Source organism: Equus caballus, chromosome 16, assembly GCF_041296265.1.
Source record: "Equus caballus isolate H_3958 breed thoroughbred chromosome 16, TB-T2T, whole genome shotgun sequence".
In the NCBI taxonomy this organism is placed as follows: domain Eukaryota; kingdom Metazoa; phylum Chordata; class Mammalia; order Perissodactyla; family Equidae; genus Equus; species Equus caballus.
Window position 1 is genome coordinate 45,550,575 of NC_091699.1, and position 27,766 is coordinate 45,578,340.

The 27,766-nt window shown below is 43.6% G+C and overlaps 1 protein-coding gene across 24 annotated transcripts in view; it reads right to left on the bottom strand.

The window, feature by feature from the left end:
• The window catches only part of CACNA1D (calcium voltage-gated channel subunit alpha1 D), a 320,640-nt gene that overhangs the window by 147,511 nt on the left and 145,363 nt on the right, over positions 1–27,766 (bottom strand). For 23 of the 24 annotated variants that reach the window (XM_070238804.1, XM_070238798.1, XM_070238803.1 and 20 more), the window contains 4 exons: positions 17,540–17,679; positions 8,654–8,796; positions 3,979–4,131; positions 3,245–3,441 (listed from right to left, as the gene is read on the bottom strand). In XM_070238804.1, coding sequence (XP_070094905.1) covers positions 3,245–3,441; positions 3,979–4,131; positions 8,654–8,796; positions 17,540–17,679 — 633 coding nt within the window. Of the gene's footprint in view, positions 1–3,244; positions 3,442–3,978; positions 4,132–8,653; positions 8,797–17,539; positions 17,680–27,766 lie in introns of those variants that run through there. The other variant, XM_070238801.1, reaches the window with a different exon arrangement.

Here is a 27,766-nt window from a genome sequence, read left to right on the forward strand (position 1 = left end):
ACACTCTTGACAACCCTGACTGAATATAAACTTGACAAGATGCAGAACAATCCCTGGGAAAGACTTTATCCACCATATACAAACACCTACAGGATTGAGAAATTTGCTTGCAATCAATATTTAAAATCTACTTTCCTTAGTTCTCTCTCAAGAAGTTCCCTTTATACGCTAGTTATAGATAAAAACTGATAGAGAAACATGGCCCATCTACACTGAGGCAATGGGATTGTACACTGAAGTGTAAGAGTAACTAGTGTCTGTTGAGCACCTGCTGTGCCAGGCAACGTGCTGGGCAGGATGGTCTACTCTGGATCACAGCCGTGTGGCTTCCACCTGACCGTGGCCCATAACATATTAAGAAGGCTTGGTGCCCTGGCTCCTGTCACCCTATATGATGAATAAATGTAATCAACATGTAATTAAAAACAACCTGATGTGTTTCAGAAACTAAGATCTTCAAGGACACTCTTGAAGACATTACTTAGCTGCCCCCTAGTGTTCTAGAAGGATTCACAAACCTCTGATAATGAAAGAATGCCAAGGAAAGAGTGCTGAGTTCTAGTCTAGACCAGGGGTCACCAAACTATGACCTGTGGGCCAAACCCAACCTTCTACCTCCTTTTGTATGGCCCTTGGACTAAAAATATCTTTCATGTTTTCAAATGGTTGAAAAAAAATCAAAAGAATATTTCATGACACATGAATATTACATAAAATTCAAATTTCAGTGTCCATAAAGTTTTATTGAACAGAGCCACACCCACTTGTTTACATGCTGTCTATAGCCGCTTCCGAGTAATATGGGCAGAGGGCAGAAGTGAATAGTTGTGACAGACACAATATGGTCTGCAAGTCCAAATATATTTACTATCTAGCCCCTTTAAAAAAAGTTTGTAGGGGCCAGCCCAATGGCACAGCAGTTAAGTTCGCATGTTCCACTCTGGAGGCTGGGGGTTCACCGGTTTGGATCCCAGGTGCAGACCTACACACCACTTGGCAAGCCATGCTGTGGCAGGCCTCCCACATATAAAGTAAAGGAAGATGGGCATGGATGTTAGCTCAGGGCCAGTCTTCCTCAGCAAAAAGAGAATTGGCAGCAGATGTTAGGTCAGGGCTAATCTTCCGCCAAAAAGAAGATGTCTGTAGACCCCTGTTCTAGATTAAGGACCACAACCACTTGCTGGAGGATCCTGGGGATGTTCAATGGTCTCTCTATATTCCACTGTTTCCCAGGCCTTCCATAAAGGGATACAGACTGGGATAATGTTGATAAACTACTTGAGTTCCTCCATCAGAATAAAATGCCATGTAATTCATAGAGAATATAATTATTGTATTGTCAAATTATTAACTCTGTGATTGTCATATTAACAATAGAGACAATAATTATATGCTCCTAGGTGACACTTAAAGGTTCTCAGGAAACTTTTGTTTCTGGGTGCACAGTTTTCTCTCCTTTAATCGCATACTCCCAGAGTTTTCACTTGCTTGACAATAGGAAAATTGTCATGAAAGAATCATAACATAAAGTATAAAATTGCCCATTAGTCAAGGCAGGTTGGATCAGCAGTGGACAATTCACCATGACACTAGAGAGAACAGAGCTGAGAGAAGTCACCGATTTTTTTTTTTTTAAATTGAAATGTTTTCTGTACTGTTTTAAGGGGAAGGATCCGAGTCTGGGCTTTCTGGATGATGCTTTTTCTATTTATCAGAAACTTCAAGGGACCACTGGGATTGAGACCTCCACTAAGATGACTAGGAGTCACTACTTAGAAGATAATAGTGAAAACGAACCCTTTACCTAATTGAGGGTTTCCTTGCACGGCTATGGTCCTGGCTCATCCAGTACAATCTCCCTCCTTCTTCCTCTTCAAGAAAGGCACTGTCTTATGGATATAAACAACAGATGTGCATACCCACACAGACACACACACACACTCTCCTATGACAATAAGAAAAAGGAGGGGGACAGGGAGAAACAAGATAGAACACATTGGTGATGCTTAAACTTCATTACCAAACTAGACTCACACTTTGGGGATGAAAATAAAACATACTTTCTTTGCCTAATATTGAATATATAGGGACTTCTACAATCCTGTAAGTATGGTGTTCGCTGGTGAAGGGAAGCAAATACCTATTTATAACCATGAAATGCTATGGTCTCTGAAGTTAGAGAGTAATATGAAATCCTATAAAGTTGCTAAAATTTAGCTACTGTCAGAAGCTACTTCTGCAGGCCTTCTAACTAGATGGTGCCCATTAGTATTTTATTACTAATTGCCTTTTAACAAATAATTATTGAAATCCTGGCTAATCCCATTTGGACTTGGGGGTAGGCTCAAACTGTGCATGTCAGGTGTTTTTCCCAGCACGGGAAAATAATTTCCCATGGAAAGTAATTTCTAAACTTCTGTGAGCTTTTTCAAATTCTACCAGACAAATAAGCAAATAAACTCAGCTCTGAGAAAGGGCTGCTACAATACTATTGCTCTTCATTTATAGCAAACCCTTCTGGCTCTGTCAGGAACAAGAAGAAACAGATCTTAGCCATCGAAAGGGTATCCACCTGTTTTCACGGCAGGTTGGATTGGTCCACCAGCCCTGGAAGCTTGACGTGCCATTGTTACCCTCTCTGCCCAAGTTCTATAGCTCCAAAGAGAAAGGGAGAGCTAGGGGCTTGTGCTGAGTTGATTTACAGGAACACTGAAGATACAAAAGAGATATACTGTCATAGGGAGAAAACCCCTTTTGGCTTTAAGGCTGTACTAAGTTACGGAAAGTATCCAAAGGATCTAATTTACTTTCCCTATCTTCCATTCGGGATCTAGTAGAGCAACCTGCCTTTATGTATGAAAGATCAGTTTTAGCCCATGAAAGTCCAGGAGCCTCTTAACCTGGGATATGACCCCTGGTTCTCTAAGAGTTTAATCGGGACAGCCCCAGCTTTCTGGAGTTCCTCCAAAAGAGGGACTAACTGGGCACATTTAGGCCACAATTCCCCAGGCAGCACTACAGACTGGAGGAAGCCAACATTATACAGCAGCTTCCTACAAGTGAAACTAAGGCCCTGCAGGGGAAAGATGATGAGTCTCGCTGAGTGAAGAGACGGTCTGCTTCCCTTCCCAAAGAACTGACTTCCAGGGTTTCTCTTTCAGCCAACTCTCCAATGGCTCTAGCTAAAGAAACACTTTTATCCAAGGAAAGAACATTCCATAAACTCGCTCTGCAAGTGGCTTACCCAGTAGAGCACATCTGTCCAGCCCTCCATGGTGATGCACTGAAACACAGTGAGCATCGCAAAGGCAAAGTTATCAAAGTTGGTGATGCCTCCATTTGGGCCAACCCAGCCACTTCTACACTCTGTGCCATTGGCGGTACACTGGCGTCCATTCCCTGAGAACGCACATGGCGCTGGGTCCTCTTCAGCTACGACATCTGCAAAGACATCAAGAAGGCTTCACCACTCAAGGGAGGAACACCAGCAAACCCAAGCGAGCGGAAGCTGAGTACCCTTGCCAGGGCCTGAACACCCTACTTCCCATCTATGCTTTCTTGGAATCCTATTTGTCCTTCAGGGTTCATTTCCAATACTCCCTCCTCCATGGACTCTGCCATGTCCTCTACTCAGAACCCAATGCCCTCTCCTCTGTCCTCACTCGTGCAGCACCTCTCCTAACCCTATACAGAACAACGCTATTGATTTGCCTCACGTTCTAGTTTTGGGGGCCCTTATCTTCTTTGCCAGGACACATTACATGGGAAATCAGGATAGAAAAGGAGATCAAATTCTCACTTATTCTTTACAGAATTCTCACTAAGAACTGGCTCAGTAGATTTACTGGTATTTTTGGCTGCCTTTTTTTCCCCCTCTCATTTTGTTTTAGATTTTCCCAAAAACCACAGAATTTTTTTTTTTTTTTGGAGAACCAAATTTTTTTCAGAGTTAGGCTAGCTATCATTTTCATTACTCACCTGAGTCAGCAAAAAAACATGTTTTGTGCATTTTTCCAATAAAAAGTTCCAATCCTATAATAGCATAGATTATGATTACGAATAATACCAAAAGGGCGATGTGAAGGAGGGGGACCATGGCTTTTATAATGGAGTTCAGGACAACTTGTAAACCTAGGAGAGAGAAAAAGCAGGGTGTGAGCCAGGAAAACATGTCAACGATGTGTATATAAAATTCCTAATGCTGTCCACTCTATATGTGACACGTAGTAATAAAACCCAAAGAGATATTTCAAACCTTTTAATTAACATTCAACCGGGATGTGAGATGGGTTAAAAAGGAACCTGAAAGATCACCTAATCCAACTCTCACTTGACAGATGGAAAAACTAGGGCCTGGAGAGGTGAGTGCCGAATCTCAGTCATTCATCTCTGCACTTGTTCACCCATTCCACAAACTTCTGAACATCTACCACGTGGAAAGCCTACAATGTAGTGCTTTGAGGGATATGAATACATATTACAAAAAGTACTTTCTCTCAAAGAGGTTGTGTTCTAGAAGGAGACATAAGGATTAAACACAAATTACTCTAAGGCAGCACTGAGATGCTATACAAGTAATGCCAAACAGCTAAAATTAAAGAAGAATGAAAGACATCACCTGTGAGCGGGGAGAGGAAAGAGGACTGGGCAGCAGCTCCCCACTCGGGAGGGTCTGAAGGCTGAGAAGAGGTATTTCCCCAGGTAGGCATGCGAGAGAGGCTACTCCAGGCAGAGGGAAGAGACCACCAATGGCACAGAAGTGAGCCATACAATGTGGGCTGGGGGCAGGGAGCCTTGGTTGGTGGTCACACAGCGGAAAAGAGTATAAGGAAAGAAAAGTAGATTGCAACTAGATAGCCCTGGGTTTTGAATTCTGGGTACAGGGCTGGACTTTAATGGATTAGCCATGAAAGAGGAACAGGTCAGCAGCAGACAAGCCGGTGGAGAAGTGGTTGGAGAGCACTGGGCTCTCCAGGTAGGACAAGGCGAGGATCAGGATGAGATCAGAACTCCACAACTGAGTTTGAGGGAGAGGGAGGTGCCCATGGAGGCAGCATCATGGGGAAAATCCCAGTGAATGAAAAAACCAAGCATGTCAAAAGGAGGCTCTCCTGGAATGAGGGGAGCAGAGGGGCAGAGGAAGGAGAGGGGTGAGAGCACCTTCAGACCTGGTCAGTTTGATCCCTGCATAACGTGAAGAAAGGAGGGAGGAGTCCTGCAGCTGCAACGTGGGCTTGAGACATGACGGAGGGACATAACACACTGGAAGCTGGTCAGAGTAACACTCAGACCCATGGGATAGGAAGAGGAAAGAGAACGCAAAGAGGGATGGTGGGCCAACACTCAGGACAAGGATTAGGTGGGAGGAAGCAGGAGGCTGAGGGAGAGTGATTGGTGTAAACCAGGCCTCCTGCCTCTTGTGTTCTTTCTACCACCCAGGACCACGCTTCTGCTCCACACACTTCACTCTTTTCCCTTTTTTTCCTTCTCCTCCCTACTGACTCTCCTTCCTTCCAACTGCCTTTTTCTAGTATCTTCTCACTTCCCTGATACATAGACAAAGAATGGAAGAATATGAGATGCTAGAATTAAATAAGTTAGAACACACCAACCAAAGGGCAGAATACTTATCAGCAATAACAATAAAAGCTCACCCTGGTAAGATGTACACAGGAGGAGGCAAGGGACAGGATGGGAGGGAAGACTAAGAGGAGGATCTCAGATTCACAAAAGAGCCCAACTTTCCAAGACATCATTACAACAGAAATCCTAGGGACTGCCTTCAGATACTTAAATGTTCAAACGGTTTCTTCAGGAAAAGAATGATCAATAGGATGACTTTCATTGTTTTTGCCTTCTATAAGGAACAGACGGAGGGGAAAAGAAGCATTTGCTCTAATCTACTTGGACAGGGTTTTCGGGTTTTTCTTTTTCATTTTTTTAGACCTAGATGGGCCATCCAAAATTATCATCCAGTAGGTAGCTCTTCTAAATTCTAGGGCAGTGAGCCATGTGTCTTATGAAGATGTTTATGTTTATTGTAAGTATTGTATTTCAGATTGGCCAAATTTATGAGTTAATGAAGCTGAACCTTAATGTGAAGGTGTACACCTTCATGACATAAGGGTCCTTTGTACACTAGTGATGTGTACAGCAGATCCCCCAGGACTCTGACCAAGGAGGCAGTGGGAGGGAGTGGACAGAACAGCGGGCCAGGGAGGAGGAGCCCGTGGGGCTGGCCCAGTTTGGCCTCCACTAGCTGTGAGAACCTGCACATGGCACTACCTCTGGTCAGGCCTCAGCTTCCTCATCGAAAAGATGGTGCACATGGATGGATGAACTCTAGGGTTCTCTCGCACTTTGCCAGTCTAGGACTGTGATACACCCTGAGCAGCTGAGTGCGGGGGTCAAGAACTCCACAAAGGTCTGAACTACTATCTTTTGAAATATTTATTTACCTTCCACTGAATAAGTATGTATTCACACACATACAAAATCCTGTCTTGCAGGACAGTCTGAATTCTCTTTAGAAAGGACTAAACAATTCCCAGAGAAGTGTAAACTAACTTTCCCAGGCATTTTTTAACAATTTCAGGTACTTAAAAAGAAATCACGAGGCCACAGTTGCCAACGAGCACTGGAAATAGCATGACCCAGAGCATCCACCACCTCTCCCCAGAAGCACAGGGGGTCTGATGAGAGACATGGATATTCCCCATCAGGGCGTTCAAATACGGGCTAAGAAACCCTCACACAAGACTCAGATCCCCATTTCCCTCTGCTGACCTCTGAGAGCATGATGCAGATGCCTACCAAGCTTCAAACAATGTTTTTTGGGGAAAGGAAGAAATATAGTTTAAAACTGGTCCTTGGGGTTGGCCTGGTGGCATGATGGTTAAGTTCATGCACTCCACTTCAGCAGCCTGGGATTCACAGGGTCGGATCCCAGGTACAGATCTACACACCACTCAGCAAGCCATGCTGTGGTAGCATCCCGCTTACAAAACAAAGGAAGACTGGCACAGGTGTTAGCTCAGGGCCAATCTTCCTCACCAAAAAAAAACAAAAACAAAAAACCTAAAACTGGTTCTCAAGAGTATCCAGGAGCAATGGACTAGTCACTTGGTAAAAACCTCATTAGGCAAGGGAACCAAAACAATGCTAAGCAAGTTCCAAGAGTTTTCACCAGCCTGAGACTCACATGCATGAAGCTGCAGCACACACTGCAGGCAGGCTGTCTTGTCATTTGCTCTTTGGGAGAAAAAAGTAGTCGTGGTTACTTTGAAATTAGATTAAGCTGCAACAACCAAATCTGAAAGAACATGTTTGCTCACTAAACTTCTCATTTAATCACGTTACACGTAACAGCGCCAGTCATTTCCAAGGTATTTCTATTTTTCTCAATTGCTTCCAGACAGTTCTGTGGTTTTGACTTGTGCTGATCTTTTTCAATGAAAATAAATGAACCATCTGGAAAAACAAGCACACATAAAACACCACTTCCTACATTTTAAAATGTTAAATTTGGAAGTCGTTTGTTTTGTTTTGGTTTTTTTTTCCAGAGAATTTTTAGTACGTTCTGAACGCCAACAGGTTTAATAAAATTTCATGAAGAACTTCTGGGGAAACAAAAACATGATCTGTGCTCTTCTGATGGCTTTACGAGTTGTAAAAAACAGGCACACCCTGCAGTCCCATATCCTTCCTCCAGCTGTGAGCAGGCAGCCACCTCACAGCCACGGTCCTGGGAAAGGCGCTAGGAATTCCAGCCCCTGACGCCTCAACAGGGACACGGTGTCCCTTAGGGGCAGAGCCCAGCGAAGCAGCCCTCATGCTCCTTATGGAAGGGTAAGAGGCCCGCAGCTCCTGGCCAGGGCACAGACAGGGCATCTGTTCCACCTCAGGTGGCACTCAACCTGGCCCAGAGGTGTGGACTAAGAAGCAAACCACGGCCTGGCACAGACAGGTATCACAGCCTAGTGCATGAGAACGGCGTCCCTCACCACTGAGGGCCTCCTCTGGGCTCCAGACCTTGTGCTGGGGGCTCTGCCCGCATTGTCGCATTCAGTTCTCACGACAACCTTCAAGCAGGTACTACCGTGCCCTACATACAGGGAGGACGTGGCACATTCACTTCTTCCCTCAGACTGGGACGGACACAATTCCTAGCAGTGGGGAGCTAAGCAGAGTTTCAGGAGTCCAGACCCCTGTTGCTCCTGACTTTGAAAGAAAGGCAGTCAGCCAACGCCCTCATCTACATAACCCACCACCTTGAGAGGGGCAGGCCTGGGAGGGGGAGGAGGTGACAGCAGTGTGGTGTCGTAGAAGGAAAACCAGAGTGGAATCAGGAAGCCTGAACTCCAGGTCTCACACCAGCACTTACTCCGTCTCTCCCTAAGAGAAGATTCTCTCTTGCACAAAATCAGGAAGAAGGCAATAATCACTAGCAGCCCCTCTCGGGGCCATCACAGGGATCCAGGATGACAACGCAGGCCAACGTGTTTTGTAAACCGCGAGGCCTCCACGGTGGTCTGCGCAGCCCCTGGCTGGTTCACAGCAACTCACCTCGCAGCACTCTGTTCCGTAATCCCGACACCCACCCAGAAGAAAAGAATCAACAAACTCCTGGCTTGAGGAAACAAAACGTGCTTACTGGGCACTCCTGATACTAGTCGAAGTGGTCGTAACACTCGAAAGGCGCGGAGGGCTTTGACATCAAAGCCTCCTGATTTGCCACTGGAGTGGTTACCGCCTTCTGTTTCTTTGGTTAATTGTTCCAAAATTACACTAAACAATCTGAAAGAAGACGAGAGAAAGAAATGTTAGAGTCTGTCACCCAGGGAAGTGAAACAGGATGATAACAGTAGTTATTTTTGAACGAGGGCTAATTCTGTATGACTGCTACTTAAATAAAGGGAAAGCAAGGCAAAGGCAAGAACTGGGCTGTGAATCCTGAATGTGACCCCCCTGCATCCAGAAGGATTGGGGACAGGGATTGATCTCATTTGTTTTCCTGCCAATGGAGCATCCTTGAGCAAGTCAGCCCTCATGGAAGACGGGACTCGCCGGGGACCTAACAGTGACAAGCAGGATTGCTCAAACAGAAATAACAGCAATAATCATAGCGGGTACCATTTATGAGTGCTCACTATATGCTCAGCACTTCATGTACATTATCTCATTCATCCTCACAAAACGTTATGTAGTAGGAAGTATTATGAACACCATTTTATGTGAGGAAATAAACTCGATAAGAACAAGTAACTTGCCTAAGGTCACACAAATAGTGGCAGAACTAATATATGAATCCAGGTATGTTGACCCACTAGAATGTAGGGTCCACAAGGGCATAGAATTTCAGTGTTTGTTCATTTGTTCATTTAGTCTGTTCTAGCCTAGTGCCTAGAACAGTTCCTGACATATAGGAGGTGCTCAAAAAACATTTGATGAATAAATCAATGAATGAATATTGACTTCAAAGTCCCAACTGTTAATCAATATGTTATACTACTTCCAAGACAATCTCATACACACACCCCCTGACCTCCTCCACCCGCCCAAATCCCCATAGGGACGTTCAGGGAATGATGTAAGTCACAGATGCTAAGGAGCTGTGCAAAGCCCAAAAGCAGTAACCTAAGGAAAGGTATTAATACCGTCATGTTCTCTTTTGAAATGTGAATAATATTGTATCTGGCATCCACGACAAATTTTTTCCTACTCTCAGAAGGTTTTTCGGATAAAGCTATTTTCAGGCAATCTGCTCATTTGACAGTTACTTGTGCTCTTTCAAATAAACATTTATTCTTTGGAATTGTTGCTTGTTTTTCAGAATAAATATAAATTTGCCCATTTCAAATAGAATCAACTCTGGCCCATCAGATTGTGGGAATGACTGGCCCAGCAACAAAGAAAAGATTTCTAAAGTTTAATTAGCAGGCAAAGCAGAAACTCTGCCCCCACTGGCATGCCTGTGGATCGCCAAGACACAAAGTCCACAAAACCCAGGGTGGTCTGATTGCAGTCCTGATCAGGCAGCCATGTCATTCTGGGGCACTTAAATACCAGGCATTTGTTTTAATAACAGTACAGCACCCCAATGAACCTGGGGTTGGGGAGAAGGCAGGGGGAAATAAATCAGGTCTCTACCTTTTCAAAGCTTCAAATGGTGACTCTCTCTAGTTATGACTGGGGAAATATATCAAATTTATGACAGATTTCTATCATTAGCATAGTTTTCTAATTACTGTGAACCCCTGCAGAGAAGGCTAAAGATAAAAGTCATGGCTTCACAAATTCATAGCTTCACAAAAACAAAGAAAAGGCAAGAAAGAAAACCTCAAACTCTTCTGAAATGTGGCAGCCACAGGAATTTTCATCCCAAAGGGTTAGGAAAGTAATTTATGCAGGTGATGACTTAAGATTGCTTTCAAGTATCAGTGTTTTGCAATGTACACTTCATGGTCCTTTTATCCCCCGTTCTTCAGCAATGCCCTTGAAAACAGGTGAATAATGTTTCTCTGCAGTTACAGAGGAGCCTGAGTCAGAGAGGGAAGCCGGCTGCCATTTCTAGACAGCCAGCGAGCCTAAGGGGCCAGGGCTGCCTTCCACTCCTAAGAGTGAGGAGGCATTAGGAAAGTCCCTCTCCTTCCCTGGCCTCAGTTTCCCCCTCTGTAAAATGAGAAAACTGGATTAAATGACGCAAAGCCCTGCTCTTCCTATTCTAATATTTTGTGATTCTACTCTCTTCACCGCCCCCACAACCCAACAAAGGTACCATGTGCCTGAAGAGATGAGGACGTGAGGAGCGAGTATTCGATCCTAGATTGTTATTATAAGTTTATCCCAAGACAGGAGAAAAAAGGCAAGGAGCTACCTAAAGTGACAAAAGTTAGAAGCACCAGAATGAGCACTCCATCTTCTTCTTCACAAAAGTTTAAGTGACGAGCCTGAATGCTTGAAATACACTTATTGAAAAATAAGAAGGGCGGGATAGAAGTTGGCTCAGATCAAACTCTTCTACACAGAGAATAATATCAGCTCTGGGAGACACATTGAGTCCTCCTGTGGTCACATTATTAGCAGTTAGCATCTCAGCAATATCGATTACTTTCTTAATGTCTCTGTTATTGGGAATCTTGACAAAAGCAACAGGTCATGGTTGACTTGGAATGGAAAATCCATTGGATGGAGATACAGTCTGCAGTTGGAAACCTGAGTAGGAATTTGATTCAAATGAAGACATAATTCTTTTTCTTTTTTAAACTTTTCTTCCACTCTTTGACTACAATTCAGTGCCTATTTTCAAGAACAATTTGACATTCTCAGGTTTTTCATATTTGAGAAAAAAACAATCTTTAGTTTCCTAGATGACTTTTTTTACTTTTTAAGTCAACTTTATTGCAGCTTAACTTAGATATAATAAAATAAACCCATTTAAAGTGTACAATGAGATGAGTTTTGACAAAAGTATAAGCCCAAGCAATAAACACCACCATCGAGATACAGAACATTCCCCGTATCTCCAACAGCTCTCCCGTGCGCCTTTGCAGTCATCTTCCTTTTAAACTCAGCCTTGGGTATCCACTGATTGGCTGTTTATCACTTGGGTTGTCTTTTCCTTTTACAGAATCTTACATAAATGGAATCACACAGCTTGTTCTCCTTATTGTTTATCTTCTTTTGCTCACCATGTTTTTGAGATTCATCCAAGTTGTTGCATTTATCAGCAGTTCATTTCTTTTTATTGTTGAGTGATATTCCACTGTCTGAATATACCACAACAAGTTTATCCAGTTACCTGTTGAGTGATATTTGGGTTGTTTCCAGTTTTTTTCTATGATGAATAAAGTCTCTTTGTGAACATGTGCTTTCACCTATCTTGAATAAGTACCTAAGAGTACTACTGGTAATATGGGCATATGGTCAGTGTGTGATGAACATTGTCAGAAACTAGCAAACTTCTCCAAAGTGATGGGACCATTTTCCATTTCTACAAGCAGTGTATGAGAGTTCCAGTTGGTCCATGTCTTTTTACATTTAGTAATACTAGTGGGTATGTAGTGCTGTCATTGTGGCTTTAATTTGCATTTCCATAATTATTAATGATGTTGAACATCTTTGTAGGTGCTTGTTGATCATTTACATATCTTCTTTGTGAAGATCGGTTCAAATCTTTCACCCATTTATATACTGGGTTGTCTTCTCACTGTTGAGTTCTAACAGTTCTTGAAATATTCCGACTACAAGTCCTTTGTCATATATGTGTATCATGAATATTTTTTCCCAATCCATGCTTTACTTTTTCATTTTCTTCACACTGTCTCTTGAAGAAAAGTTTTAAATTTTGATAAGGTCCAAAATTTCAATTATTTCTTTTATGGCTAGTGTTTTTTGTGTCCTAAGAAATTTCTGCCTACCCCAACGTCATAAAGTCTTTCTCCTAAAAATTTTAGTTTTATCTTTTACTATAGGTCTATGATTCATTTTAAGGTAATATTTGTGTACAGATGAGGTAAGAATACAGGTTCTTCTTTTTTTCATATGAATAAACAGTTGTTCCAGCACCATTTGTTGAAAGTTTCCTCAACCCACTGAATTATCAAGGCACCTTTTTCTAAAATCAATTGAGCATACACATGAGTCTATTTCTAGACTCCCTCTTCTTTTCCATTGATCTTTATGTCTACTCCTTATGCCAATATCACACTGTCTTGACTACTGTAGCTTTACAGTAAGCCTTAAAACTAGGTTCCACCTTTGTTCTTAAAGGTTTCTTTGGCTAGTCTAGAGCCTCCCTAATTTCCACATGAATTTTCAAATAAATTTGTCAATCTCTACAACAATCTTGCTTGGATGAAGATTAGGATTCAATCTATAGCTCAATTTGGGAAAAACTGATATCCTAACAACATTGAGTCTTCCAATCCATGAACATGGTACATAATTCCATTATTTGGGCCTCCTTTAATTTTTTTCACTAAGGTTTAGTCATTGTCAGTGCACTATTTATCCCTAAATAGTTCATGTTTTTTAATGCTATAGTAAATAGTAATGACTTTAAAATTTCATTTTCCAATTGTTTATGACTATTATATAGGAATTCACGTTTTATACTAACATTTTATCCAGAAACATTACTAAATTCATTCAGAAAACATAATTGTGTATGGTTTTAATCTTTTTAAATTCACTGAAACCTGTTTTATGGCTCAGAATCTCTCTCTCTTGGTGTATGTTCCATGTGCAGCAAAAAGAATGTTTATTCTGCTCTTGTTGAGTGAAGTGTTCTAAAAATATCAATTAAGTGAAGTTGGTTGATGGTACTGTCCAAATCTCCCTACATCCTTAGTGATTTTCTGTCTAGATAGTGAATCAACACTCCTCAAGAAAGGAGTATTAAAATGCACCTCTACAACTGTAGATTTGTCTATCCTTCCTTTCAGTTTTATCAGTTTTTGCTTTGTGTATTTCGAAGCTCTGTTATTAGGTATATACATATTTGGGATTATTATATCCTCTTGATTATATGATTCCTTTATCATTATGAAATGTCTATCTTCAATAAAATTCCTTGTTCTAAAGTCTAGTTTGTTGGATGTTAATATAGCTACGTTAGCTTTGATTAGTTTTTGCATGGTATGTATTTTTCTGTCTTTTTACTTCCAATTTTTTTGTGTCTTTAGATTTAAAGTAGGTTTCCTATAGACACCGTGGAGTTGGGACTTGGTTTTTTTTTTTTGTTTTTTGTTTTTTTTTAACATATAAACCTGATAAACTCTGGATTTTAATAAAGGCTTAGCTGGGCTTAAATCTACCACCTTACTATTTCTTTTCTATTTGCTCCATCCCTTGTTCCTTTGTTCCTCTTCCCTGATTTTTTGAATTGAGCTTTTTAAAAAAATTCCATTTAATCTCCAATATACGCTTATTCACTATACTTATTTATTTTTCTAACAGCTCCTGTAGGGTAAATGTCAGCAAAAATTTTCTGTAAAGTGCCAGATAGTAACTATTTTAGGATTTGCAGGCCATAGAGTCTCTGTCACAACTACTCAACTTCACCAGCCTAACACCAAATACTCACAGACATGAGGGAGTGTGACCGTCTTCCAACAAAATTTTATCTATCAAAGGAGATAATAAAATACTTTGTCAATGTGGCGGGGGGAAGTGGGGGGCGGGGAAAGGCAGTAAACCAGATTTGGTCTATGGTCTGAAGTTTGCAAGCCTGTGCTCCAGGGTTTACAGTATACATCTTTAACTTATCATATATACCTTCAAATAATATTTTATCACTCCACCTACTGTACAAGCACTTTGCAACAGCATATGGCTGTTTCCTTGTTCCTGTCCTTTGTGCTATTGTTGCCATATATTTTACTTTTATAGATGCTATAAACTCTACAATACATTGTTGTTTTGGTTTTTTTTTTTTTTTTTTTTTTGGCTTTAAATAATCAATTGCTTTTAGAGAGATTTAAATGTGATAAAAAAATGTTTTTATATTTACCCGTGCATTTACCCTTTCTGGCATTCTTCATTCCTTTTCTGTAGATCCACATTTCTATCTGGTGTCATTTTCCTTCAGTATGAAGACATTCCTTTATCTTTTGTTGAGGTGCATGTATACTGGTGATAAATTCTCAGCTTTACTTTGTCTGAAAAAGTTGGTTTTTACTTTAATTTTGGAAGATGTCTTCACTGAATAAGAATTCTTGGTTGACATTTTTCCCTAGCACTTTAAAGATGTTTCCAGTGTCTTCTGGCTTGCACAGTTGCTGACAAGAAGCCTTTAATGTCTTTTTCTCTGAGAACTTTTAAGATTTTCTCTTTGTATCTTAGGTTCTGAGCAATTTGATTATGGTTATGATGTACCTTGATGTAGCTTTCTTCTTGGGCTTTGTTGAGATTCTCGGATTTGTGAGTTTATATTTTTCATAACATTTAGAAAATTTGGAATAATTTCTTCAAATATTTTTTTTCTGTCTCCTCTCTACCTTCTCTCTTCTGACCTCCAAATATATGTATGTTAGATCACTCGATATAGCCCCACAGGTCACTGAGGTGGTGTTCACTTTTTTCTCCAACATTATTTTTTGTGTTATTGCTATGTCTTCAAGTTCTTTTATTTTTTTCTTCGATTGTGTCTAATCTGCTGTTAAACCAATCCAGAGAATTTTTTATTTTAGATATATTTTTCAGCTCTTGAAGTACCATCTGGTATTTATTTTTTATATTGTCCCATCTTTCCTCACTGTAGTCATGCATTCCTTTAAGTCCATAAACATATTTATAATGGATGTTTTGAAAGTCTTGTAAAGTAATTCTCTACTAATTCTATCATCTCTGTCATTTATAGGTCTCTTTCTATTGATGGAATTTCCTCCTGGTTATAGGTCACTTTTCCTCATATGTCTAGTGATGTCTGACTGGATGTGGGACACTGATAAATGTCTGGATTTTGTTGTCTTCCTTTAAAGAGTATTGAGTTTTGTTTTAGCAGGTAGTTAAGTTACTTGCATACAAGTTTGCTCCTTTTTAGGCTCCTTTTCAAACATTATTAACAAGGGTTGCAGGTAGTCTTTACTCTAGAGCAGGAGTTGGCAAAATTTTTTGTAAAGGGCCAGATACCAAATATTTTAGGCTTTGTCGACCTAAACTACTCAACTCAACTATGTAAACAAACATGTGACTGTGTTGCAATAAAACTTTATTTACAAAAATTGGTAGCAGGCTGGATTTGGCCCATTGGCCATGGTATGCCATCCCCTGCCCTAGAGTTAGTTTATCCTCACTATTAATGGCCTCCTGGGGTCTCCCTTGACAGTCCAGTGTTGTTCAATGACATCTTTCCACTCTGGTTGGTCAGAACTTGAAAACATTCCAGACTTCTGTGAGCACTGGTTATTGTTTAGTTTACAGCCCCCAACTTTTCTTTTTTCCCCTAATAGTGTTCTTTGCCTGGCCTCATGGAATCTCACCCCATGTAACTGTAGCTTAGTCTTCAGTCAAAGGACTCCAAGGCATATTTATGGAGCTCTATGCATAGCTCCCTCCCCTCTCATACTCTGCCTCTCAAATTTCAGCCACCTGAGGCTCCCTGAACTCTTGTTTCTGTCTCAACTCAATGAAGCCACCAAACTCTGTTTGTTCCCTGCCTTTGTGCTGTACTATAGTCTGAAAAATGTCTCCAGGCAGAAAGGCGAGCTGACTGTAGGGTAGGGACCAAAGAAATGGAGCTAAGCATCTCCATCCTTTAGCTGAACAGAAAGTCCAGGGTCAGGAGAGGCACAGCAAGATTGTTCCAGAACCGAGAGAACTACAAGGCTCCTGCTTGCCATTCCTTGTTAGAGTTCACCAAAGATAGGAAAGTATGGCACATATCTACCCCCTGTTCATTTTAGCTCTACTACCTTTGTAGTAATACCTCAAATGTCAATGTACTATGGTGGCTTTTGCAAAAGCTAACTTTTTTCCCCTATAAGTCTAATCATCCCACTGGGCCACCAGTTTGGATCCTGTTTTAACTTCCTAGGTTTGAAAAGACAGGTTCAAAGTTTATCCCACTCTCCCAAAATCCAGCTGTATTAGTCGCCCATGAAAAGCCAAAGGATTCATGATAAAAGAATAATCCAAAAGAAAAATTACCTTGCTCAACTGCAAAAGGCAGTGGAATAAAGTCATGGAGATGAAAACAAGAGAGGTCATTTAACAATCTCTCTCTATAGGACCAAATATAATTTTAGGAGCAACCCATTTTACAGCTGGGTAATGAAGACTTAGTGAAAGGATACATCTTATTTTCCTATGTGGGTATTTGATCCAAAGACCCAGCATTCCTCTGACACTGATTCATTTTTCTCTTGCTGGCAACATTTTCAGGTGTAGAAGGACCAGAATAACACAGGCCACTGTTTTTTATTTTAACATTCTCCTTTAACTGAAACTATTGGTGCCTTCTTCCTGTGACAGGATTTTGAGAGTTTTCTGGCTTATTTCACTTCATGCCAGATATCTGACATTATTCAGACACTTGTTTTCTTATTTAAAATTGGGTAGTAGCATGCCAAAGTTTTTCCCACAAGTCAGCAGAAAAAATTAATAGCTTTGCTCAAGGGATGTTAAATAGCAGAGTATCTCACAGCTACGAAGGATTTACTACTTTTTAGTGTTTTTTTTTTTAACTTAACAGAGTGATAAGTATAAGAGTTCTACTCATTTGACTCTAATCACCAGCAGGGCTGGCCTATCTATGAAGACCCAAGGCCTTCTAAGATGAACCCTCTCACATCAGAAGCTTAAACTTCCATCTCTAACACGTTACTGAAAGGCAAGTAAAAACAATAAGAGAATGTCAAACCAGTTTCTGCCCAGAGATTGAGAGCAGCATGGCCAGTCCTCAAAGAACTCCCGACAGGTTCTGGCCACAATGACTGGCATCAAGGAGCAACCATATTCCCTCAAAAGACTGTGTTTCCTGTTACTCCCCATCTCCCATTTTCCAAACAAACATTTTCCTAAAATAAAAAGGACTTACCCTACTATTACTATAACAAAATCCAGTAAATTCCATCCATTTCTAACATAAGCATTAGGATGTAGCAATAATCCATATGCTATAATCTTCAAAAAGGTCTCGACTGTAAAAATAATCAGGAAGGCATATTCTACTTTTTCCTGGGAAGAGAAACAAACAAAGAAAAGGAAATAGGGATTAGAATCAATATCTCAGAGATACAAACATTTTTCTCCAAGCAAAGATTTATTAAGAGAAATGGAACAATTAACACTGCACCTGGGCCAGGAAGGCATTTTAATTCCAAAACTGGATGTCTCACAGGCAACTAAGTGTAAAACACTTTCATTCCGGGCTGCATGATTGCAATCTGCCACCTGCCCTGATGGGCGTGCCATGAGTCTGCCGAGGACATAGCGGACAGCAGACATGTTTGTTATTTGCACACATTTGCAAAATGCAGTGTGCTTTCCTCCTGAGATTGCCAAATCAGGCCCAGGAAAGCACAGGGTGCAACCAATATTCCAATGGTGGCTTTGGACAGAATGTCCATTAGAAGAAAAAAGATGCATCTGCTTTAACCCTCGCATAAGTCAGGGTCAGCTTTGTCACTGCATAGCAAGGTGACCTTGGGCAAGGCCCCCTCCTCTCAACCTAAGTTTCCTCATCCGCACAACAAGGAGGGTGAATCCAGGATGGCAAACCATTGCCTGCTTATTGGCATGTGACCTCTCCCCAGCTGACACTGCTGAGTAGTCACCATGCACGTTCCCAGGAAGCCTGGGATAAGTCTCTGAGTCCTTCTCATCTAACAGTCCCAGCAGCCATTCCCATCTGACTGCCTCAGACCTTCAAGACGCCACCCTCAGGCTAGATGACTCTTAGAACCTTTCCAGACCTACTCACGCAACTCCGTGAGTACAGAAAACACATCCATCAGCAGGTATAAAAATTTTGACTCTTTTCTCTTTTATAAAGGTTTTCTTGTACAGCTTCAGTTTTAATAGAAATATGGACTGACTGGGATGTATACAATTAATTTTACAAGAGGCATTTCCTGGCAAGAAGCTACTTAAATAATAACCAAATGAAAAGCCATCAGTGATTAAAACTCTTCCATATGGGCCATAAAGTCCTTTACTTATATTAATTCTACTCCGTGGGACCTGAGGAAAGTTACCACCATCTCAAGAAAATAGAAATCACAGAATTCATTTCTTAAGATACCTAGTGCAAAAGGTCAAATAAATTTGGCTCAGGAAATATGTAGTGAGAGCCTCTTCTGCATGACGGGCATCATACCAGGAGCCAGGATTAGGATAATGTCTCCACTATGGACCCTATCCTCCAAAGGTTTAGTCTGGTGGAGAGCTCGGGGTTTGGAACACTCACACAGAGAATATCCCAAGAGAGGTAACTGACAAAGAGTAATTCTGCATCTTTAGCCCTTTGATAAGGTCAAAGGGTTATTAGTCCATTTCTCTCGTGCAAGGACATTGCTTTGTTATATGTGACCACTATTTTGCCTAAACTACCCTGGGCTTGAGCCATCTGCCACCAGAGGGCTATCCCTCTGTTGCCAGGGAGTCCCAGTCCCAAGCTGAACTTCCTGTGTCTTGCCACCACATCCTTCCTCTTTACCACCAGGGGAACCATCCAACCACTGCTGGACCCCAGCCTTCACGCCCATTCTCTGCTCCCCACTGGTCATGCCAGAAAGCCGGTTCATCCATTCTTCCTTCCTGGGTCCCTGTGATTCCTAATCTGCCCTACCAGAGTGCCCTTTGATCCTCGGAACACCATCATACCAGTCTCATAAATTCTTTCGTGGTGTGAGTCAGCCAGAGTCAGTGTGTTTTCAATTTTAAAAGCCTAGCTCATCCTCAACCTTCAAACCCATGCTTCCTCTAAGACCTCCCCACAGGTCCTGTCCTCGGCTTCACTCATCCCGTGCATCCCACATCCTTCACCAGCCTGTGAAGACCATAACCCCACTCCCTCCACACAGCCCACTCTCCAGGCGGGGGGTGAGCGGGCTTATGAAATGTTCCCAGAGCAGCAGCGCACACGCCCCCTTCCTGCCGCACACAAACCTCCAAGGACTCCTTTGTCTACTCTCCATATTCCCTGTGACCTCACACGAGCAAGAGCTTGCCTTCTGTTCACTGCCATATCCCTGAGTAGAGTGCTCCCAAGGGAGGCACATTCACAACACTGTGGATGTTCTGAGGAACAGAGACCCACTTTGCTGCCGGGTGGGGAGGAGAGATCCAGGAAGGCTTCAATGAGGCAGTGACATTAACTTTGTTAGCTAAAAGGAGGAGCAATATTGTTGCTTTTAACTAGAAGCAAAAATCCCTGAAAATACCAATCCAGTGTTCTCAAATTAGACCCTGACCACCAAATGTAGATTGTCAATATGTTTTCAAGACTTAGAGTTCTAAGGGAAAGAGATAAACTGAAAACAGCATGCTGATTTTTCAATTCCTCTTCCTTTTTTATCCTTTCTGCTTTATTTACTAGGCCAGACAGAAAAAAAGGCTTTTGCTGCCATCAATATTCATAGCAGTTACATCCCCACGTCAACACAGCGTTATACTTTAGAGCAGAAAAACAAGGCAGGGAACAGAGAGTACACCTACCCAACACAGCCTGTTTTTCCTCTTTGGCTTTTATTTGTAAGTAATTTTGCCACAATAATACAAGGGCTATTAGTATAACTGAATTGTTTGGGCTTCTTTTATCCCCTTGTCTTCTCCTGCTCCCTCTCCCTTTTTAAAGAATTTGGTTTCTCTTTCCAAAACCTTTAGTACATTACTTGATGGAATTGATTATAAGAACTATAACCTTGATTTAATGTGATTCTTTATTACAGAGACTCCACCATAATGCCAACAGAACAATCACAGCCTGGAGAGCACGCTAGACCAGGGTGCCTAGAAGCCAGTGTCATCCTGGTCCCCAATCCTGCCATTAAAAAGGACTCCAGAAAACAAATAAACCTCCACATCAAGCAAATGTAGTGTAAAAAAAAAATCTTGCAAAACAACAATCATGGGGAGGGAAGGTATTGACTTTATAGAAGGATCGTTCATTTGAGAAAAGAACGTTGAGTTAGTAATTTGAAAAGGGAGCCACCAAGAAAGTCAGCTTCCTAACCGGGCGAGGTGGGAACATGCACCCAGCCGAAGGAGCCCGTGAGCCGTCACATAGAGCAGATACAGAGACTGTGGCAGGATGGAGGAGAGCATAGAGGAAGAAGCAATGGCATGGATGAAGGAACAGGATGGCTGAAGAGGAGGCAAGTAAGAGCTCTCCTGAACTGGACAGGAAATGAGGTAGCCCCTGGGGAGGGGCTACACCTTAAAAGCCCTACCCCCGGCTACACAAAAAGAGTAAACGATTCCCGCAGCCAATCTCCCTGCATTTGCCAGGCAGAGTCATGTGTTTGTGGCACTCACCCAGCCACCAGCAGATCCCCTCTCTGACAGGGGATCCTGGATGGGCAGGGCCACTCAAATCACCTTTTAAGAAACCACCAATTCCTCTTAACCAGAGACCACCCCATATATGGATGAAAGTCCCCCCACAAGACCTCAAGCCACCAGAAAAATCAAGGCTCAGAATCTAATTATGAAACCTGATTTATCTGCTTTAAACTGTGAAGTTTAGCCAAAGAGGAGAGGTTCTAAACCAACAGTCTCTAAATCAGTTAACCCTACACAGAACCTGGAGAAACAGAAACCACAACTAGCAAGGAATGGGAGATATCAGGATCCTTAATTGTACTTGGTTCTCTCTTCTTCTATTCTCAGGGATCCTTTTACTAGTGCTGTCATACAAACATTAACATCCATTATCCATCCATCCATCCCTGGGCACCTGGCTCCTCCTCAGAAAGGCTGATCTCTACCCTCACAGAGCTCCCAACCTGATGTTAAAAGATCAAAAAAGGCTTGATGAGCTGGTAAGATTCACCTCTTTGCTTTGCTCATCCACACACATGGCCCAAGTCTTTGGAATAGTCTCCTGGCTTACACCTTGGCAGTAGCTGCCCCCTCCCCTCCACATGTACATCCCTTGCGTGCCCTGCCATCCTGGGCTCCCTTACTGGCAGGATCATCTCTTACTGTCTTTGTAACTCCAGCATCTAGCACCATATTGGGCATACATAATGTACTCACAGGTGCTAATGGGAAGTAGAGAGGAAAAAAGGGAAGAAATGAACCCACAAAGTTAGACTTAAAGGGGGCTATAAAAACATGAGGTTTCATGATCCTAGCATATGCATCAAAAAGCAAAACAAGTAGGGTAAAAATCTTCCTGAGCTACCATAAATTCTTTCCAGAAGAAGCCTGGACTAATGGTCAGGTCGATAAGACAATAGCTGATCTCAACATCTTACCTGGCCCACCCTTTCAATCTCAACATGAGCCCCCAGGGTAAAGTCTTCATCCTTCTATCTCTAGCTTCCTCTTCCAACTTCCTCCCTTCTCTCCTGCGACAGCCTCCATTCCAGGCATGGGCCAACCTGCTCCCTCCCACACATGCTGGATGCTCTCTCTCCTCCATGACTTTGCCCACCCTGCTTCACCCTCCTAGTGTGCCTATACCCACGGGGCACATCCCTCTTCACAGTGAGCTCACAGCTCTGATACAGGGTTAAAACAGCCCAGGCCAGTGGGAAGAATGCAGGGCTTGGAGCCATGATACCTGTTTTCTGCTAGCCCCAGCTCAGCCACTGATTCAGGTCCACTTCCTTTTCTTTCTTCCTAGAATGGTTTCCCCCATCTTACTAAATTTTACTTGTCCTTCAAGGCTCGGCTTAAATGACACTTGCTCAGCAAAACCACTGCTGGCCTCCCAGACAAAATTAGGGCCTGCTGCGACATGCTGTCAAAGCTCATTATACTTCTTCATAGCCCTCTTCATAATGGAAATTTTAAATTTTTAAAACTTCTCTAATATTTGTCTCCCCCAATAAATGATAATTTCTATAAGATCAGAACCATTTCTACTTCATGCATCATTATATTCCCAAGGCCTGTCACAAAAATAAATACTTGATATGGATAAGTGAATAAATAAGTGGGCAAAATGAGAGGTTTTGACCAAACGTTATTCAACGCCCCTTCCTGCTAAGAAGTTCCATAACTGTTTTTGTCTGCTCAGGCTTCCATAACAAAACACCACGGACTGGGGGGCTTAAACAACAGAGATTTATTTCTCCCAGTTCTGGAGGCTGGGAAGCCCAAGACCAAGGTGCCGGCTGACGTGGTGCCCAGTGTGAGCCCTCTCCCTGGCTTCCGGACGGCTGAGTTCTCACTGTGTCCTCAGCTGGCCTTTCCTTGCTGCGTACAGGTAGTTAGAGATCTCTCGCTTCCTCTTCTTATAAGGGCACTACTCCCACCAAGAAGGTCCCACCGTCAAGACTTAATCTAACCCTAATCACCTCCCAAAGGCCCCATCGCCAAACATCCTCACACTGGGGCTGAGGTGTTACCATTTGGGGAGGACGCACACATTCAGTCCACAACAATAACACAAGGGCTCCTTGGCTTTGCCCTCCTCCAGGAAAATGTCCATGACCAAACGTCAGGGAAAAGGCTGGCAGCGCACCCTTCCTGATCCATCACCACAGCTCCTGGGGTGTTCCAGAGTGAGCAGCACGCACAAAGGCAGATGGGTCAAGGTGCTGAGAGGTCCAGAGCAGCAGGAGCTCTGACATGAGGGACGGGCAGGAGGAAAGGGAGAGGGCGAGCTGAAGGGCCAACTCCAGGGAGGCCACGAAGGGCCTCGTGTGCCAGGCTACCAGGCTTGTCCTCTGTTTCTCGCCTGTAAACTGAGCAGACTGGATCGGATGACCTCTTCTAGCTATAAAACTACACTTCTCTGGGACCGGATGAGCAAAGTCCAGACACAGCTTCCGAGGGAGGTTCTGTGAGGGCCCAGAGACCCCGGGGGAAGACAGCCAACCAAGAGCAGCAAGACCCAAGAGCGGCTGCCGTTTTCTCAAGTGGCTGGGTCACCTGAGGTCGCCACGGCACGTTCAGGCCAGGCTGGCTGAGACCCTCCCACTAGCGGCCTCGTGCATTTCAGAAGGTGACCTCAGGGGCCACAGGGCTACTATTACATGGTTTCAATAAGAGATTCAAACTCTGGTAAAACGCTGGTGGGTGAACCACGGGAGAGTGACCAGCAGGCAGACCTTGCCCAGAGCCACTTAGCAGTAAACAGGGGTAATTTTTGCCTCTGCAGGTATTAATGGAGCATGTACTTAGAGGGCCTCCAATGGGTAGTTTAATGTCACATTTACATGAAGAAACTGGCTAGAACAGTCAGTTTGCCTTTGTTTTTCTTCACCTTTGGTTTAAAAGTACAAGTTTTAGATGACACTTGTGTCCCCTGAGTCCGATTCTAGTCTCTACAGCTGGGTCATCTCGGTTGAGTCATGGATCCCTTCTGCTGCTCAGTTTCCACATCTATAAAACAGGGATAATCACCCTTGCCCTACCCACCCAGGTGAGGGGGAAAATCAGGTTACGTCATGGGTGGGAAAGAGCTCTGCAAACTGTCAGACGTGTCACAGTCTCACTGAATGGGGACAGAGGTGGGACAGCTCTCCCAGCCCCTGGGGAAGTGGAGCCCTGAAAGGAGAATCTGGAGACCTCATAGAAACCTCTGAAGAGGCTTCTCCGGAGATCCCGTGCCAATCCAGTGACCCCATGTGGGGCAAGGCCTCCACTCAGGATGCCGTCCAGAATGCGCCCAGAGGTGACCAAAGGAGGCGGCCAGCAGGGCGGCCTGGCTGACTGCTCCTGGAGACCAGCTTCAAAGCCATCCGGTCTGTGAGAAGAGGGTAGGCTCACGCCCAGGGCAGAGGCGGCTGACTGGGTGCTCTCTCAGGATGTGGACTCCTCACTTGCTGGCAGGGCAGAGTCACTTGCTGCTTTGCTGCCCGTGCTAAAGCAAGTAGCTTGGGTGGGGTGGCTAATTAGGGTTCTTTCCTCCCAACAAAATTCCCAGGGTAACAGCACCCTGACTTCCCTCTAAGAACTGCTCCTTTCCTACTGTCAGTCCAGTGGCTACAAGGGTCAGCATGTGGCCCAGGTTACTGGCTCAGGGACAGGCATGTGACCCAATGCACGCCAACTAGGTCCAGTTAGAACTAACCGTGGGATTTTCACTTCAGCAACTAAGCAAGAAGTTCTGCCATTGGCTGGACTTAGCCCTGAGAGGCCATAAGCCTGGAGTTACCAGAGTACATGGAGATGAAGAACCAACACCAAAGAAAGCCAAGCCAAAAAACAGAGAGAGAGTCAAACAGAAAGACGGAGAAACAGAGGCAACCATCTGACTCTAATGCCATTATAGGAGCCCCTGGATGAAGCCGAACCTGAAGCCAAAATTCTTCCCCCTACCTTGGGCTTTTCAGTTACAAAAGCCAATAAATTGAGCCAGTTTGGGTTGGGTTTTTGGTCAACTGCAAACAAAAGAGTCCTACCTAAATACACGGGCCTATAGGACCACTCTGCTTCTCTAAAAGTTGAAGCATCTAAGAGAATCTTTCTCAAGAGCTGCAACTCCTTTGATGATTCCTTTTGCCCCACAGGCTTAGGGACAGTTCTTTAGACATAGGACCAACAGGCCTGGCGAGTCATTGCCTCTGGGAATTCACCTAGGCTCAGCTTTCCAGATTCGCTCCTTTCATCTCTGTTGCTGTCTTCAGTTTCAACTGGTTTCCCGGGCTCTTCACATTCCTGTAAACTTGAGGCCCCAGACTTGTCTTGCTTCCCATCCACCTACCCTGGGACACGGACTCTGAGTTCCCTTGGTAGTGGGTGTATTGCACGCTTGGCAGCCATGCACGTCCTCACCCAACTTCAACACTAAGGCACTGCCCACCTCCACCCCACCTTGCCTGGCACTTCAGGCACCCTACTTCAACATAATCCAACAAAATTCACTGGGTAACTACTCCATACCAGGTGCAGTTTTGACCATTGGGGATTCAAAGATGGTTAAGACCCTGTTCATATCCTGGAGGGGGACATCAGATACATACATAAAAATCAGAAGACACAGCAGATGACAATCAAAGCTAAAGCAGAGGTTCTGGGAATCTCCTGTGGGGAGATGGGGGATCGAGCAATAGTGTCTGGAGCATTTGGGAAACCTTCTTGAAAAGCATAGGACTGTTATCACATCTAAATTCCTCCATCTGGCATCCCCGAGGACCTCTACAATCTGTCTATACTCTAGCTACCAACAACTAACTGATATCTGTTACCCCACTGAGTACAGGGCCCTGCTCTACCCGATTCCCTCCCTCCTCCACGTCTCCTTCTGCTCCAGTCCATCAGTTCCCATAACTGTCCTGCATATACATCACTCACTGGAACCTCTGGCCTTTGTGACTGCTCTTCTCCATGACTAAAAGCACTTCTCTCTGTTTATCTAAATCCTGCTCCACTCTTTCAGGGAAGTCCAGGGAGTTTCATCTCCTCTGAGCACTATTCTGTTCCCTCTTTTGCAAGCCTGATGCACCTATCAGGGTAGCCGAATGACCACCATGTGCCTGCTGCCTCTGTTCCCCAGGCATCCCTACAGTATCACTAACTGGTCTTCTCACTGGTGTAGCAGGCACTCCTCCCGCTACACCATAATGCAGCGTCACCAGGTACCCAATCAGGCATCATCTACTGACCGGAGTCGGCACATGAGTCAAAACTGTTTGCCACCCCAGAGTTAAAAGTTGTACCACATGTTTTGGCATTTAATCATGAAAGTAAATCATAACAACACTTGAACATCAACTATGTACACGACTATGAAAGAGAGCAGAGAAGGTCAAGGCACTGGCCTGTTTTCAGGAGCTCCTGGTCCAGTTGGGAAGGTAAACCTCTTGATGTGTTGTCTTGTATTATTTGTAGATTGTCAGTACCCTGAAGGCAAGAACCACTGCATCTACCTCTGTAGAATCCTCTCACTGTACCAAACAGAGAACTGAGCACTTAGCCCCAGTAAACACCAAGATGGCATCATCCACAAAAAAGACAAAACAGAGCCATGATCCCAGGGCTGCATTTCTAAGCATCTGGGCCAAAATCCTGTCTCACTGTCAGGGACCCCAACAGATGTTCTAAAACCCAGGCCAGAATCCCATTCACCCTCTGCTAGTTGGAGTTACAGAGCTACACTTTCTAAACCGTGTCAGGCCTTTACATCCTGTTCTGATAGCTCCAGTCAAGCTGGATGGCAGTGGGATTCCGTGCCCTACGTGGGACCCATCAAAGCAGCGCGCTGCCTCCCTGGGATCTAGGGGATTGGGTCACATGACAACTGCCAAACATCCATCATTTTAGAAGAGAATTCTTTTCTTAGCATTGGTTAGTTCACATGACATGAGCCAAATGCTCCAACATGTCTACCTCCTTGGCTGAAAAGTAACAAACAAGCAAACATTTCAAATGGCAGGAACTGAGGAAGTGTAAAACCAAACATTTCCATTTTGACAAGAAAGCAGTCATTCTTCTCCTCCATTAACAGAGCTAAAGAAGAGCCTTTCCAACTTGTATACAGTTAAATCTCCTAACATCTGAACTATAAGTGCAATCTCGTCTCGTTCCCCTGATGCTCACTTGTATCCCTGTACACACACCACTTGCACACCTGGACACAGCACTTGGAGCATAAGGAAACACTTTCCAATCTCAGATCTGAGCTGATTCTCCAAGCTACAGAGTAAGACAGGCAGAGAAGGGCTTATTATTTACGTTTCACATGAGCTGCACAGACATGGAGGCTGTTCTGCCAGTTAGGAACCGCAGCAGCAATCCTGCCCTCTGGGATGAAGACACCTGGCTACACCTGCCTGGTGGGGACCCCCCTCCACAGTGGTCCCATGCCTGCCAAAGCTCACCTGGGCTTCTGTGTTGTTCCACCCAAGCCACACCAGGATGACCTCAGTTTAGGGTCAACCTAGGCAACCTTGACTGAGCAACCCGAGGGTGCACCTTGGAGGTCACAGCTGTTGACTGTACAAGTGTTGGGACCTAGTGGGTCGGGCTGCTCCCAACTAAGATGTCTGCAGTCATGTCTCAGAAGCACTTTCACCTCATACAGCGAGGCAAAGAGCCTGGCATTACGTTGTGGCTCTGCCACTTACTGGCTATGTGGACTCAGGCAAGTACCTTTACCCCTCCCCACCACAGCTGCTTCATCATAAAATAAGAATAAGCAGCAGAA